The sequence below is a fragment of the Hemiscyllium ocellatum genome, chromosome 34 (genome assembly GCF_020745735.1).
Source record: "Hemiscyllium ocellatum isolate sHemOce1 chromosome 34, sHemOce1.pat.X.cur, whole genome shotgun sequence".
Lineage (NCBI taxonomy): Eukaryota > Metazoa > Chordata > Chondrichthyes > Orectolobiformes > Hemiscylliidae > Hemiscyllium > Hemiscyllium ocellatum.
In genome coordinates this window covers 13,289,115-13,306,273 of record NC_083434.1, presented here as the reverse complement: position 1 = coordinate 13,306,273, position 17,159 = coordinate 13,289,115, and the positions used below count along the sequence as shown (strand labels likewise).

The following is a 17,159-nucleotide window of genomic DNA, read 5'->3' as shown; positions in this document are numbered from 1 at the left end:
AACTGATCATCCAACTCAGACACCTGTTCCTGCTTTCTCCCCATTTCCTTCGATCCCTTTAGTCCTGAAAACAATATTTACATCTTTCGTGCAAATGCTCAATGTTTTGGCCTCAAATTTCCTGTTGCAGAGAATTCCACAGGCTCACCACTCTGGAAGAGGCAGTTGCAAAAGGCCTCCCACACTTCCTTAGACTGTGACACCATTTCTCATCTCCCAATCATTGAGAACATCCATCCTGCCTAGTCTAATCCTGTTCAAATTTTATAAGCCCCCACAAAATCACCCTCACTCTTCCAAATTACAGTGAGTATACATCTAAGCAATCCAGTCTCTCCCCATGTCAGGAATCAGTCTGGTAAAGCTTCATTGCATTTCTTCAACAGCCAGAACATCCGTTCTCAGATAAAGAGACCAAAACTGCGCACACTACTCCAGGAGTGGTCTTACCATTACCTTGTACAGGTGCAGCAAGATTTTTTTTATATTAGATTACCTATAGTGTGAAAACAAGTCCATGCCGACCCTCCAAAGAGCAAGCCACCCAGACCCACTCCCCTACATTTACCCCCTCACCTAACACTACAGGCAATTTAGCATGGCCAATTCACCTAGCCTGCACATTTTTGGACTGTGGGAGGACACCAGAGTACCTGGAGGAGGAAACCCACACAGACACAGGGAGAATGTGCAAACTCCACACAGACAGTTGATGTCCCTGCTCTTGTACTGAATTCCTCTTGCTAAGAAGCCAACATATCTGTGCCTTCTTCACTTGCATGCTTACTTTTCAGTAACTTCTGTACAAGAGCACCAAGGCCTCCTTACACGCTCTGTCCCCATTTAGATAATAATCTGCTTGTTTGTTCTACTGAAGTGAATGACCTCACATCATTCCACATTATACTGCATCTATCATGCATTTGCCAACTCACTCAAGTTGCCCAAATCACACTGAAGCATCTCTGCGTCCTCCTCTCAGCATACCTTCCCACCAAATTCAGTCATCTGCAAGCTTGGAAATATGACAGTTACCCCTGTGGTATCCCACTAGTCACTGCCTCCCACTCCGAAAAAGACTCAGTTATTCCTTATTTTTTCTCATTTGTCAACCGGTTCTCAATCCATTTCAGCTCACCTCCAATCCTAGGTATTTCAATTTTGCATGCTAACCTCAAATGGGACTTTATCAGAAGTTTTTCTCCCTCAAATGTGAAATTCTCTCATCTTGCAAGCATTCTCACCAAGAGGCTCATTGGCTCAGATCACTTATTCACATCTCATTAAATATTAACAACTCAAATAGTTTTCCAACTGGTTGGCTCAAAAAAAGAAAATATTGTAAAAATCATTTTGCCTGCACAATGAGTTCACCTCCATGGCTACCCTTAAACTGATTAGACAAATCCATGCAAGGACTAAAACCAAAATAAAACCAAAGAACTGTAAGCGCTGGAAATTTGAAACAGAAACAGGACGTGCTGGAGAAACTCCGGTCTGGCAGCAGTTGTAGAGAGAAGCACAGTTAGCACTTTAAATTCCAATTCTGAAGAAGGGTCACTGAACTCAAAATGTTAGCTTTTGTATTTCTCTCAGACTTCTGTTCTTGCACTCGAAGCTTAAGATTACCCACAATGACTGCACTTCCTTTCTTACAGGCCCTAGTGTAACTTGCTTCCTATTTTGGAGTGTGGCAATTGCTAGAGGACCAATGAACCATTTACACCTGCAATTTCTTTCCTTCATACTTCTCAACATATCTTCTCATTCTGCATCTTGATCGCCAAACTAATTTCTCATTACTATACTGATCTCAGTGTTAACAGAGCTAGCCAACAACATCCTTTGCTTTCATCCCAACACGAACAATATGTTAAAAATCATGTGCATTCAAATCTCAGTCTTTGTCATTTTCAACCAGATTTCTATAAAGACAATTACATTTCAATGCTCAAAATGCAAAGGAGTAGCTGTATGTTGAATAAAAGGAAATGGTGAGGAAACATCCAACCTATCAGAGGTCACTTCTTCCCATGCTTGTTGTTGGTAAGTTCAGGAACGACACGGTCAACAGCAAATAAGGTAGATAAATAGCCCACAATGCAGAAGCAATGAGCAAATAGCAACATCAGTAGTGGCATTAAGGCAATTGACTGAAAGGCCTTTCAAAGAGAGTGGGACGCACAGAGCTGCTTTAGGATGATATGAAGAGTCACATGCCAGATGAAGGAGTTCCATTTCCTAGGCCCAGTCAGGGGACTGTAAACATACAAGCAAAAAGTAATCCCTTAGATGAAGGAGCAGAAGTAAACTATTTAGCAAAACATTAGCTACTCTGCTCTGCCATTCAATTACATCAGAGCTGATCTAATAATCCTCAACTCCACTTTACTGTCCTTGCCCCATAGCCCTCGACTCCCATCCTGATTAGAAATCAGTTAATGTCAGCCTTGAATATTCTTACCCACCCAGACCGGTTTGCTCTCTGCAATCAAAAATTCCCGATTCACTGCACTTAGAATAAATTCCCCTTCATCCATGTTTTAAATGGAAGGAGAATTCTTTAACTTTGGGCGGCACGGTGGCACAGTGGTTAGCACTGCTGCCTCACAGTGCCAGAGATCCGGGTTCATTACCTGCCTCAGGCAACTGACTGTGTGGAGTTTGCACATTCTCCCCGTGTTTGTGTGGGTTTCCTCCGGTTTCCTCCCACAGTCCAAAAATGTGCAGGTTAGGCGAATTAACCATGCTAAATTGCCCATAGTGTTAGGTGAAGGGAAAAATGTAGGGGAATGGGTCAGGGTAGGTTTCGCTTTGGCGGGTCAGTGTGGACTTGTTGAGCCAAAGGGCCTGATTCTACACTAAGTAATCTAATTTCTTTATGCCCTCTAGCCCTAGACTCTCCCAAAATGGGAGACAACCTCAGCATCTATCCGATCAAGCCTCTTAAGAATTTTCTATGTTTCAATAAAATCAACACTTATTCTTCCAAACTCCGATGATTATAGATCAGTGGTTGAGTAGATTCAACCACTCAATGTCCAGGCCTGCTCTGGCCTGCCTTCAATACCAGCATATCACTCCTTAGATAAGGGCAGATATTTGTTCAGTGTATCAGATATGGTCTAACCATGTAGCTTTACCAAGACTTCCCTACTTGCATATTCCATTCCTTTAAAGCTAAATGCCAATATTCCAGTTGCCTTCTCTATTCTCCGAAATTGGATGTTAGCCTTTCACAATTTATGAATGAGGACAATTCCCTGTGCTGCAGCCTTCTGTCGTCTTTCTCTATTTAAATAATATTCAACTCCGACTCTTCACCGCGAAGTGCATAACCTCAGATTTCCCCCAAACGATATTCCAACAACCAAATCTTGGCCCAGCCCTAATCCCCCCATGGCATTCCAATAATTAACAGTTTTCATCTTAAAAATGTCCCTCTTATCCCAACTCTCCTTTAATTAGCCAATTCTCTATTCATGCTAATATGTTACCTCCAACATCATGGGCTCTTATCTTAAGCAGCCTAATACGTAGCACCTTACCAAACTGCTTCCTCTATGAATCCTGCTTTTGACCTCTGAAGCATTCTAACAAAATGCTCTGTTATTACATCCTTTATAATAGACTCCAACACCATTCCAATAACAGATGTTAGGCTTACCAGCCTATAGTTATTTTTTTTTTGGTCTCCCTCCTTTTTGAACAAATTGTTACACTGGTAGTTTTCAAATCCTCTAGGACATTTCCAGAATCTAATGATTCTTATAGTATCAGTACATCCATTCTCTCTGTAGTTCCTTCCTTTAGCAAATCTGAACGCATCCCATCCAGGTTGTGCTTTTAGCCAGATTAGTTTCCCTAGTATCTTGTCTATAGTGAGAGTTATTGCATTCTTTCCCTCTTCTCCATTCGCACCTTGATACAGTATTTACATATTATCTTACACCATGAAGACTGGTGCAAAGTACCTACACAATTCCTCCATTTCCTGATTCCCCATTATTTCCTCAGCATCTTCCTCTAGGGAGCCTGTTGCCTCTCCTTTATATATATTTAAAATTTCTGTCCATCTTAATAGCAATTGCAAGTTTGCGCGCTAAGTTTATTTTCTCCTTTTTTTGGGTAGTCTTTGGATAACCTTTTATTGGTTTTAAAACTCTCGCAATCCACTGGCTTACCAGCCACAATACATATTTTTTTCTTTCAATTTGAAACTATCAAGTTCCCTGGTTAATCACAGTATGCTTATCTTCCTAGGATCTTTGTCTCACTGGGGTATAACTTTGTTAGCCATGAAGTATTTTCTTAAATATTTGCCATTGTTCTCCAACCGTATTTATTGCTAATCTCCTTTCCCAGGTCACTGCAGGCAACACTACCTTGTTCCTATGTAATTACTCTGATTTAAGTTTAGCAGTTGTTTCCAATCTAAGTTCCTCTATCTCAAACCGAATGCAAAATTCTACCAGTGTTCTGGTCAGTTTTCTCAGGGATCTTTTACACAGATCATTCATCATACCTTATTATGCATTACTGGATCCAAATCTTTGTTTTGGGGGGGGGGGGGGGGGGGGGGGGGGCATGGTGGCTCAGTGTTTAGCACTGCTGCCTCACAGCACCTAGGGTTCGATACTGTATGGAGTTTGCACATTCTCCCTGTGCCTGCATGGGTTTCCTCCATGTGCTCCAGTTTCCTCCCACAATCCAAAGATGTGCAGGTCAGGTGAATTGGCCATGCTAAATTGCCACGTCGGGGTAAATATAGGGGAATGGGTCTGGGTGGGTTACTCTTTGGAGGGTTGGTGTGGATTTGTTGGGCTGAAGGGCCTGTTTCCACACTGTAGGGAATCTAATTGGAAAAAAAAACTACCTGGTCCTTGCCTGGATCCACAACGTTGTTCTAGGAAACTAAGTGAACATACGGAATTCTTCTTCATGGTTACCTTTGCCAATTTTACTTTGGAAATCTACACAAAGTTTACACAAAGATCAACTGACCTTTTTTCACACGGACTCATGTCTTCCTCTATTTTACTGTGTGTAGCTATGATTAGGTGCCTATAGACAACTCCCACCAGTGCCTTGAACCCCTTGTTATTTCTTACCTCCACTCATCTGGATTTTATGCCTTCCTGATTCAAGATCATTCTATTCCATGCCAATAAACCTATTCCACAATGCTAACAAACTTTTCCCACAGCTCTTTCCTTCCTATTCTCCTTTTAAAAGTTAACATAACCTGAATATTCAGCTCCCAATTTCAGTCTCCTTATGGTCATTACAGAGGCGTAATTACAAGGTCTAACCATTAATTCCCATTTCAGCCACTAATTTATTTTGTACTGAATACAATGAGCCAATTTTTTTAAACCTTTGTTTTCACCCTATGACCCAATTTGCTGCTTTTTTTCTCTATGCTTATACAAATAGCTATTATCCATCCATAGGGTCTCGCTGACCTGATTGTAGCTTCAAATCCACATTCCTACCTACACTCAATAACCTTTCACCTCAAAATCTTATTCAGTGCCTTAAAAACTTGCAAACACTGCCATCCACTGACATTTCAGGAGGAGTTCCAAAGATTCTTGACGAGAGAGAGAGAGAAAACACTCACTGTTTAAGATTTGCAACGCATGATCTTTAAGTAGCAATCCTAGTCCTAGATTCTCCCTAAAGTGAAAACATCATCTCCACAGCTACCCTACCAAGACACCAGGACATTATGTTTCAGTCAAGCTGCCATTTTTCCTAAACTCCAGCAGACAAGCCAAGTCTGTCCAATCTTTACTCATAATACAACCCACCCATTTCAAGTAAGGTAAATCCTCTCTGAACTGCCTTCTGCACATTTACATGCTCTTTAAAGTAAGGTGACCATTGCAATACATACTGCTGTACTCGATGTAGTCTCACCAATGTCCTTTACAATTGAAGCTTAACCTTTTACTTTTGCATTCAAATTCCTTGCAAGAAGTGTTAACATTCTATAGATTTTTTAAATTAACTGCTGCACCTTTGTGTACATCTTTTTCTATTTGGACACCAAGGTATTTATACCTCAGAGCTCTGCAGTCTCTCACCATTCAGGTGGTATGTTTTTCCCTTCCTGCCAAGAAGGACTGCTGCATTATTCTGCTCCACACGATTAAATTTACCATTCACTTAACCTGTTTTTAGTCATGTGTCTTCTCTTTACAACTTGCTTTCCTACCTTCCCATCTGCATCACCAAAATTTTGGTGATCAGGCCTTCTGTCCCTTCATCCAATAAGTTTATATAACCTGGGTTGAGATCCAAGTACAGATGCCTGTGACACAATTCTTCACAGTCTGCCGATCTGAAAATTTATCTGCCATCTCGCTATTTTCCCCCAACAGCTCACTTTCTTTCAAAGAAGTGTTTATTTTGTTATTCTTTCTAAAATATTCATAGAAATTCTTAGTACCCGCTTTTATATTTAAGGCTGGCTTTCTCTCATTCTCTTAACATTGTCCTTATTAAATAGGATTTTATAAAAAGTTTTCTACCCAATCTTCTGACCTGCACTGGCTTTTCCACAATTATTTATTTCCCATACCTTTTCTTTAAACTTGGTTCTTTACCCATCTTTAACCCAAGTAATCACAAATGGTGTACCTATTCCTTGAGATGTTTCTTACTCCCTGGAATGCATTTTTGCATATTTGAAATTACCCACTAACTGCCATTGCATCTCTATTAGCTCCCATTGAATTAGTTTGACAATTCACTTCAGCCAACTGTTTTCATTCCTGAAGAAGGGCTTTTGCCCGAACGTCCATTCTCCTGCTCCTTGGATGCTGCCTGACCTGCTGCGCTTTTCCAGCTCTGTTTTCATGTCCTCAAGATTGCCCTTTTCTCCCCCACTTAAAATGCAATCTCAAACCTACCCGCTCCCTCACACTGAATATAAAATTCAGTCACATTATGATTGCTATTACTGACGGGCACCTTCATTTAACATCAGCACTATGTCATCGCATTATGCATCTCTAGCATTATCTGCTCTATGGTTGGGTCTAGAACATACTGTGCAAAATAATGATCCTGAAAACAATCCATAATCTCCTTATTTTGGCTATATTTGCTCATCTGACGTTTCCACCTGCTGACAAGTGACATCACAAAGTTCTCATTTCTAGCCAAACAGTTTCTGCATCCTGGTTTCCTAAACTTCGGTTATCCTCTCTATTGTACCACCAGCCATATTAACACAATCAACTTCCACCAAGTCCTCACTTCCTGCCCTCCCAAATGTTCTGCGTCCTTCAATAGTCAGGCAAGGAAGATGCAGTGGAGATGGATTAAGACAATAATCGCTGGAGTTTACAAGAATATGGGGGATCTCATAAACCTATAAAATTCTAAACAGGACTAGACAGGAAGGATGTACCTGATAACTGCGAAGTCCAGAACCAGAGGTTACAGTCTAAGGATACGGAATAGGGCTGATTCAAGATGGCACTGTAGCATAGTGACTGTTTGCAAACTCTCTACAGCAGAGCCTCCCATTGCTAGAGTCAGGGAGGGTTCCAGATGGCTGGAAAATCACTAATGTGACACCCCTGTTTAAAAAAGGCAAAAGACAGAAAATTACAGGCCAATTAGCCTTACTTGTGTTATGGATAAGATTTTGGAATCCAATGTGAAGGATCAGATTTTTGAATACTTGGAAGTGTGTGGTAAAATAGGACAAAGTAAGCATTGTTTCATTGGGGGAGGGTGGGGCATGCCTGACAAGTCTGCTAGACTTCTTTGAGAAAGTAACAAGCAGGTTGGACCAAGGAAAGCCAATGGATATTGGGGTCGGCACAGTGGCTCTCAGCACCAGAGTCCCAGATTCAATTCCAACCTCGGACAACTGTCTGTATGGAGTTTGCACATTCTTCCAGTGTCTGCATGGGTTTCCTCTGGATGCTCCAGCTTCCTCCCTCAATCTAAAGATGTGCAGGTTAGGTGAACTGGCCATGCTAAATTGCCCATTGTGTCGGGTGCTTTAAAGGGAAAAGGGGTTTGGGTGGGTTACTCTTCGGAGGGTCGGTATGGACTTGTTGGGCCGAAGGGCCTGTTTCCATACTGTAGGGAATCTAATCTGATCTTATTTCAAGGCCTTTGACAAGGTGTCACACAGGAGGCTACTGACTAAGGTAAGGGCCCATGGTATTAGAGGCAAGTTGCAAGCATGGATAAAAGCTTGGCTGTCTGGCAGAAAGTAGAGAGTCAGGATGGCAGCTGGTGACAAGTGTTCTGCAAGGATCAGCCTTGGGACAACTTTTCACTTTATATCCTAATGATCTGAGGATTGAAGGCAATCTGGCTAAGTTTGCATACAATACAAAGACAGGTTGTAATGAGGAGACGGGGAGGCTGCAGAAGGCATGCTGAGAGTGTGGGCAAAGTGGCAAATGGAGTATAATATGGGAAAGGGAGGTCATGCATTTTGGTAGGAAGGAGAGGGGCATGGACTATTTTCTAAATGGTGAGAAAATTCAGAAGTCTGAAATGCAGAGAGACTTGGGAGTTTAGTCCAGGATTTTCTCAAGATAAACTTGCAGATTGAGTCAGTAGGTAGGAAAGCAAGAGCAATGATGGCAGTTATTTTGAGAGGACTTGAATAAATTATCAGGGATTTACTTCTGAGGCTCTGTAATACTCTGGCCAGGCCACATTTGGAGGACTGTGCTTAGTTTTTGGCCCCATATCGCAGGAAGGATGTACTAGCCCTGGAGTGTGTTCAGAGGAGATTCACAAGAATGGTCCCAGGAACAAACAGCTTATCATATGAGGAACATTTGAGGATTCTGGGTCTATATTCGGAAGTTAGAAGGATGAAAGGGGAATCTAAATGAAACTTAAGAGAATACGGAATGGCCTGGGCAGAGTGGATGTCGGGAAGATATTTCCGCTGGTAGGTGAGACTAGGACATGAGAACACAGCATTAGGGTAAAGGGAGAATGGAAATAAGGAGAAATTTCTTCAGTCAGAGTGGTGAATCTATGGAATTCATTGCCACAGAAGGCCATGGAGGCCAAGTCACTGAGTATACTTAAAATGGAGATAGCTAGGTTCTTAATTGTCAAGGGGATCAAGGGTTACAGGGAGAAAACAGGAGAATTGGATTAGATTAGTTTACCTACAGTGTGGAAACAGCCCTTCTGCCCAAGTTCACACTGATCCTCTGAAGAATAATACACCCAGTCCTATTTCCCTCAGCACCCAACACTATGGGCAATCTATCATGGTCAATTCACCTGATCTGCACATCCTTGGACTGTGGACGGAAACCGGAGCAAACCCACACTGACACAGGGATAATGTGCAAACTCCACACAGACAGTCGCCAGTGGCTAGAATCGAACCTGGGACCCTGGTGCTGTGAGGCAGCAGTGCTAACCACTGAGCCACCATGCTGCCCCATTGGGTTGAGAAACTTTTAGCCATGATTAAATGGTGGAGCAGATTCAATGGGCTGAATGGCCTAATTTCTATTCTTATGTATTATGGTCTTATCTCACTCTTAAATATCTTAAAAACAAGTTTTAAAAGAAGTGCAGAACAATTGTAGGTCTGTTATATTTAATTCTTCACTCTGTTCTACTACCCTTATGCACTTTGTGTAGGATGATCTGTCTGTACTGCACACAAAACAAAGCTTCTCACTGTACCTAAGTAAATGTAACAATAACAAATCAAATTTAAGACTGAGATGAAAAGAAATTTCTTCACCCAAAGAGTGGTTAGCCTGAGGAATGTTTTGCCATGGTAAGCAGTTGAAGCCAAAATATTACATGCTTTAAGCAGGAGTTATATTATTCCTGGGGGCTATTGGGATCAAAAAGTACATGAAGAAAGGAGGAGTAGAGTCTGGAGTTGGATGGATCAGTTATGATCATATCAAATAGTCAGCCATGATTATATTGAATGGTGGAGCAGGCTTGAATGGTGAATGGCATACTCACTTTCCTAATTTCTACATCACAGTGATTCAAACTCATTTTTCCTGATGAAGGGCTCCAGCCTGAAATGTAGATTTCCCTGCTCCTCGGATGCTGCCAAGCCAGCTGTGCTTTTCCAGCAACATACAACTCCATTTTTCCTACACCTGTCCTCGAGCCAACAGTTAGATCCCATTTACTCTGTGCCAATTTACTCATTGTTGAGGTAGTAACCCAAAAGGTTAACACCTTTGTGGTCTTGTCTTTAATTTGTCTATAATTGCTCATAGCCCACAAGGTATAACAAAGGTGTTTTGCTACGTCTTTGCTACTTACACAGATCATAACATCCAGACTGTTTCCTTCTAAAGTCTTGTTGGAGCAATAAAAACATGTCCTTAACCCTAGCAACAGACAAGCAATGCAGCCTTAAGAACCAAAATTCTTAGCTGTTGAGAACAGAAACTATCCTCCAAGTATATTGCCACCTACCTCAACTATACTCCCTTTCATTCCTTAAAACTGAATGGACTCCTATAGCGCTACGGTCAGAAAGCTCACCTTCCCTGCAGTCTCTTTCATTCAATCTCAAAGTTGTGTGCGCGCAAGGATGGAGGTTTCTCCAATGCTCCTTTAGCGATTTCCATATCTGTTTTAGTCTTGTCTCTGGCCGCAGACTAAATCCAGTTATCTAAGTGCTGAGGGGCGACCTGATAGAGGTTTATAAAATCATGACAAGCATGGATAGAGTGAATAGACAAAAGTCTTTTTCCAGTGTAAAGAATGCAAAATTGGAGGGCATAGGTTTAAAGTGAGAGTGAAAGATTTAAAAGAGATCTCTGCAGCAACACTTTCTACAGAGGCCAGTATGTGAATGGAACAATTACATTTAAAAGGCATCCATACAGGTAGGAAGGTTGAGTGATATGGGCCAAATGCTGGCAAATGGGACTATATCGCTTTAGGATATCTAGCCAGGGCAGACAAATTGGATCAAAAAATCTGCTTCCATGTTATAGAAGTCTGATTCTAAGCTGGAAAATGTGTTGCTGGAAAAGCGCAACAGGTCAGGCAGCATCAAAGGAGCAGAATCGACATTTCAAGCATAAGCCCTTCTTCAGGAATTCCTGAAGGGCTTATGCCCGAAACATTGATTCTCCTGCTCCTTTGATGCTGCCTGACCTGCTGCGCTTTTCCAGCACCACATTTTTCAGCTCTGATCTCCAGATTCTGCAGTCCTCACTTTCTCCTAGTTGATTCTAAGCTGAGTATTGCTTGGTGAATGTATCAGGTAATGCTCTCCCCCACCCCAAAATGCATTGAAGTGTATGAAGCTCAGACTGACTCCAGCTCATCAAGTCAAATTCCAAGTATAGACATTTTTCAGATGTATTGATGTGGATCACACTGGTGCCCACTAGTCCACACATGCTACAGCTGCAAAATACTATCTGTACATAGCTTGCCTATACAAAGGCATGCCTCATTTTACATAAGAATGCCTCAAGAATGCCTCTTTCCAACACAACTTACTTTATAACAAAAAAAACACATCTGTGGACTTACAGGGAGAGGTAAGTAATGATGTCACTATACAAGTAATCCACAGGCAGAAGCTAAAACCAGTGGACTCTGGTTCAAGTCATACCATAACCCCTGTTGAAATCTGAATTAATTGAATAAACCAATAATGCTAGTCTTAGTAATGATGATCACTAATAATTATCATTGACCACTGCAAAAACCCACCTGGTTCACTAAAGTCCTTTCAGGAAGGAAATCTGCCATCCTTACTTGATCTGGCCTCTGCGCAACTCCTGACCCACAGCAATATGACTGACTCTTAATTGCCTTCTGAAATGGCAGGGCATTTAAGGAGGCGCAAAAAATGCTGACATTGCCAGTAATGCCCACACTCCAAGAGTGAAGATAAAACCTCAAGAAGGAAATGGCTGAATCTGTTAATGAAATTTTACAATGCTACTCATTTAAGCTACCACACATTTGAAAGTCTGCAAATAAAAATAATGGACAGAATAAAAAGGATTGTATGATATAATGCAATTGTTTTCAGTTGCTTTTCAGCAATAGGAATGGTTAGTAACAAAGAAACAACCCTTACCCTAGAAAGGGTTAATGCAATGCAAAATATAATCAGTTACCGAAGACTTGATCTGACCCAGTGACCTGTTAGACAAGTGAATAAAAATCTAAACATTCAATAGCAGTAATCAGGATATGGTTTTAGCAATCATAGTTGAAACTCCATTTTGCTTCCTATGCTACAAAACAAAGTTTTAAGTGGGTAAGTGGCACATTGATGCTTATTTCAAACTTTGAAAGAGGTGTCAACTCTATATAAATGTCCGATTTTTAAATATACCTAGATCAGTTACCTCCACCCCAAGGCTTTTCTGATCCTAGGCCTCAGTTATTTCACAATATGTCCCAATCTTTCGAGAAATGATGTGAAGCCAATTAATTGCAACACCTTCAGAAACAATCTCGTGAAGTGCAATAATTGCATTTTCCTCCCAGAAACAGTGCAAGTTTCAAACAGAACGATAACTCAATCGTTGCAAGAACTTGACTTTCACAACAGTTAATACAGAATAACAGTTTTGGGCAAGAGTATTAAATATATTGCATACTTCGATCCAAAAAGTATTTTAAATCCTCTTGTTTACTTAATTGAAAGATACCCGTTTTTATCTTTGAGGGGTGGGGGTCGTTGGATGATGAAAAGACTAAATTAACGTGGCGTTTGATGACTTACAAAAAAATTGGCCTTTTTCACCCCTACGTGACCCGACAAGCTTGCATTTTTGCTGTTTCAAACGATATGTCTTGTCTACTCTTATTCTGCATTGTTGCATTTTAGGACTTTTTATACCAGTGTGTAAACCTGGAAAGCATTGAGAACTAATGCCAGGGTGGAACCGGCAGGAGGATTAGAACTGCTACAGTAACTGATAAAATCCAGCCCGGTGCAAACCCGGTACCAGGGCCAGAGAGAGAAAAAAAAAGCCCAGGCCTGTGCTCGAACTGGCCAGGACCTGGCTTACACTCACTAGGCCCTTTGGAGACACGCGGTTGCTTTGCTCTACAGCAGCGGGCCAGCGGCATGTTTGTTTAACCTCCCCCCTCCCCCGCAACACTGGGTGAAAGAGACAGCGAGATGTTAAGAAACCTCCATGAAGCCTGCACATGGAGAGCCCGAATGTATCCCCCACCTCCCCCGCAGCCTGGAGAAGACAAACAGGAAAATAAAAGCCGCCGCTGGAATTATGCGGGACCGCGGGTTTAAAAGCCCTGATCCATGCTGTTCCCCCAAAGTACCCAGCCCGCCGGGACAACCGCAGCTGGTGACAACCACACAGGGTCATACTGTGCCCCTCACCCTGACCACGGAAACCCCCCCCCTCAGGACCCAGCACCTGCCCCGTCAGGCGGAATTAATCTCTCGGGGCTACGCGACAATCAGCCTCATTTACCGGAGTCCTTCCCGGAGTAGACGGTGCCAATCCCGGTCTGCTCGCCGCACCGCGAGGACTAGAGAAGCCATCGGCTGCCGCTTGCGGTAAAACCCGGACCCCGAGGCCGCCGGCACCGACGCTCTTGCCCGCCGCCCGCTCCTGTAGGCTACCGTGCCCGGAGAGAACGGCAAAGAGCCCGCTGGTCGCCGGTGAACCCCCAACTCCAGCCGAGGCTCTCCCCGGAGCTGCTGGAATTCCTTTCCGCATATTTTGCAACTTTAGGACGGTCTGTCCGCCAAGATCGTTCCCTCTGTCAGTAAATTATTTTTAATCTTACTCGCTCGCCCTCCCTGGAAAAGAATAAAATACCCCCCGATCCAGGGAGGAGACAGACCCCGGTGGCCGCGTGTTTGGTCACCACAGGATATGGTACGCGGGGAGTGGCAGATGCGAAGGATTTAAAAGTCCTTAAAACAGCCCCAAGCTCTGAAAATGGCTCCAGGAAGCTGACGATGAATGAAGGGAGACACTTTACGCGCGTAATGCCTCCCGCGAAACTCAGATTTCCCGCGGCTTTTTCAAACCTCATTTGCATGTCCTTCTTTTACCCATTGGCCGAACGTGTCCGGGTTCGGCTCCGCGTCGGGGCTTCCCATTGGCCCACAAGCGAGCGGCGCACGAGCGCTGTTCGAACGGGGAATCCTGTTGGCTGCGGCGTTGTCGGTTGCCATGACACCGCAGAACGCTTCACGTTCCAAGGAGATTCCTTCTCCATTGTGACCTTTTTCTCCCGGGTTTCCCCTTGAGCCAGGGACACGTGCTCAGCCGCCAGCACTCTATGAACGATACTCTAACCTGCCCTCTACTCAGGTTACAGACTTTTCCTCATTGAACTCATTGTGTGGTTGTATATATAATTCAAAAACATCTCCTTTCTACATAGATCTCTCTTTGTTGACAGTCATTTGATCAAGCCACTAGATGGCGAAGTTTATTTTAGGAAATAAATACAACAGCATCACCCCAGAATCACCGCACATTTTGCAGATTTCAGATATCCCTAACATCATCTGTTACTAATTTCTACAAATCTTTTTTTTAGTGCTCAGTTCTATTCTTTTTTTATAGATATTTTTATTAGAAATTTAACATTTTAACAAATTTACAAAAATAAACAAAACTCTCAAATACAAACATTGATATAAAAATAAATCTTAAATATACAATAATCAAAATTTAACAAAGGAAAAATACCGAGAGAGAAAAAAGAAAAAAAAGCAAAACTCAATTAACTACTAATCATTAGGCAGAGTGTATAATTAAGTCATTTACATCTTTAAAATAAGAAAACATGAAAAAAAAGGAAGTGGGGGAGAAAAAAACCCCTATACAAATCTTTAACCGCCAAGAGAACTGTTCAGCAGCAAGTGTCAATAGACAATGAGGCAAGGACCTACCTTCGGGCAAAGCACAAATAAGCAAATAATTAATATGTTAAAATTTAAAAAATTATATCTAAAACTCGTTCTTAGTAATATTTATATGCAATAATAATTTTATAAATCGACTTACAGTTCACAATTTCCAGCAGCTTAGTTCTCAATCGTTTTCCTCAGTATTATGTTTTTTAATCCCAAGATTAGAGAGGTGCTGGAAAAGCACAGCAGGTCAGGCAGCATCCGAGGAGCAGGAAAATCGACGTTTCGGGCCGGAGCCCTTCATCGCGTGTTTTTTATTTAAATTCCCATCATTATTTCTGTAATTAAGATTATTTAATCACCGATTTAATTTCAATCTAAATTTTCCAACGTTTAGCTAGAATTCATAGTCATCGTTTTTAATACCAAGGAAAGAATCCTTATAAAGCATCTATCCAGTCTAATCCATTTTCCACCACTCGCCCATAGCCTTGGATGTAATGGTATTCAAATAGTCATCTAAATAGTTCTTAAATGTGTTGAGCGTTCCTACCCTCTTTAGATAGTTCCAAATATCCACAACCCTCTGAGTGATCAAAAAAGTCCTCAAATTACCTCTAACTTTATGCTCCTTGTCTTAAAACCGTGTCAATGGTTCTTGATTCATCTGTCCAGGGAAAAAAAGTTTCTCCCTATCTACCCTTTGTATGCTCCTCAGAGATTTATATATCTCAATTAGATCCTGCCTTCTCTGTCTTAAGGAAAACAACCCGAGTCTATAAGTGAATCACACCAGCCTGATGAAATAAAAGGAGAACCCATTTCCCATACAGTCACCGATTTCCACATACTCCCAGACCCATTATGACATTATTCAGGTTTCATTCAACGCAGCTATTTTCTTTTCCCACTCTTAAGTTTTATTTCCACCTATTCAGCTTTCTTTCTATCCTGACCTGCTATCCATAATCTCCTGATCTACCAGCCACTTTCACAACTCTTTTTCTGAGCTCTGTCTCCATTTACCTCTCTCCATCTCCCCTCACCCATTTCAGCTTCAGCATATAAAAAACATTTTTTCCTAGCTACCGACAATTCTGATGAAGGATCATCAGATTTAAATTTACTTTCTTCTCACAGATGCCACTAGACCTACTGAGTTTCTCCAGCAATTTCTGCTTTTGTTCCATCATAACCTCCTTGCTTTTGTATTCAAAGCCCAGAGTGCTGACCAATATGAAGCAGTGCTACAAAGTGATTGTGAAGGAAGTTCTGCAGTCACATGGACCTATGAAAAATTATCCTATTGTGTGATTGGTCTCAAATTTGTTATTTAGACTCACAACAAACTTCCAAAGGCTCTCTTGAATATGAATGAGCTGGCAAAGATGCAGAGTTTTCGCTTGAGCCTTTTGCTATTTGATATGACCTTTGAGTATTGTCCAGGGCAGGTTCCAGACCACCAATGCTGCTTTGCCTGCATCCCTATAGAGTGACCAACATCCCAGGATATTTTGTTTGGTTCATGACAACCTCATCTCTGTCTTACATTTAACCAGATTACACTCAGAGACTACCCAATCGTTACTCCAGATCAGAAACATACAGAGCAGATATTGAATGTGTACAGATGTGAGAATACCGCCTCATTGGTTGGTCTATTAATCCACCGACTCATCCAGGTTTGTGCCTACACTTTGAACACCAAGGCCACCTCACCTTACTCAATGATCTGCCAGTCTACATGCACAAGATCATCACCCCTAATCTCTCTGGCCAGACAACCTCTACTGCTAATACTGGGACCATGAGGACATCTCTTATTGCCAGGTACATTCCCACAACTCTGCCTGCTGGTCAGGCAGTTTGAAGACATATGTGACATGGTCAGCCGATTGTCTCTACTCAAATGCACTGTCCACAAACAGAACTAGAAGGAAACATTGATGGTCTTGTGTTTTCCATCCTGATTATGGAAAGCTTCGAATGGATTGAATGACTACAGGGGTCCACATCCACAGCAGTCATCATCTTCCTCAAGATAATAATCAATAATACATTTAATACATTTCTGATGAGGTGTTTTTGATAATGGTCCACAATTTGCCAAAGACCTTTTGAAATGCTTCGCTCTATCCAATGAGTTTCTATATATATGCATACTTATCTGGGTACCAACAAGCTCACGGGGAGGCAAAAAAGCAGTCCATATGATCAAAGTCCTATTCAAGAAAAATGACAGTGTTGATTTGACACTTCTCAATTACCATTTCTAAAATAGTATGGCCTTCTTGGAAATCTT

At 41.9% G+C, this 17,159-nt stretch overlaps 1 protein-coding gene across 1 annotated transcript in view; it reads right to left on the bottom strand.

Annotated features, from left to right (window-relative positions):
* LOC132832226 (transcription factor E2F3-like) overlaps nucleotides 1-13,903 on the bottom strand; it is a 68,565-nt gene extending 54,662 nt beyond the window's left edge. The window contains exon 1 of the mRNA XM_060850034.1: nucleotides 13,458-13,903. Within this exon, the coding sequence (XP_060706017.1) occupies nucleotides 13,458-13,706 (249 nt within the window). The 5' untranslated portion in view covers nucleotides 13,707-13,903. The remainder of the gene's footprint in view (nucleotides 1-13,457) is intronic.
* Between the last annotated feature and the right edge of the window lie 3,256 nt (nucleotides 13,904-17,159).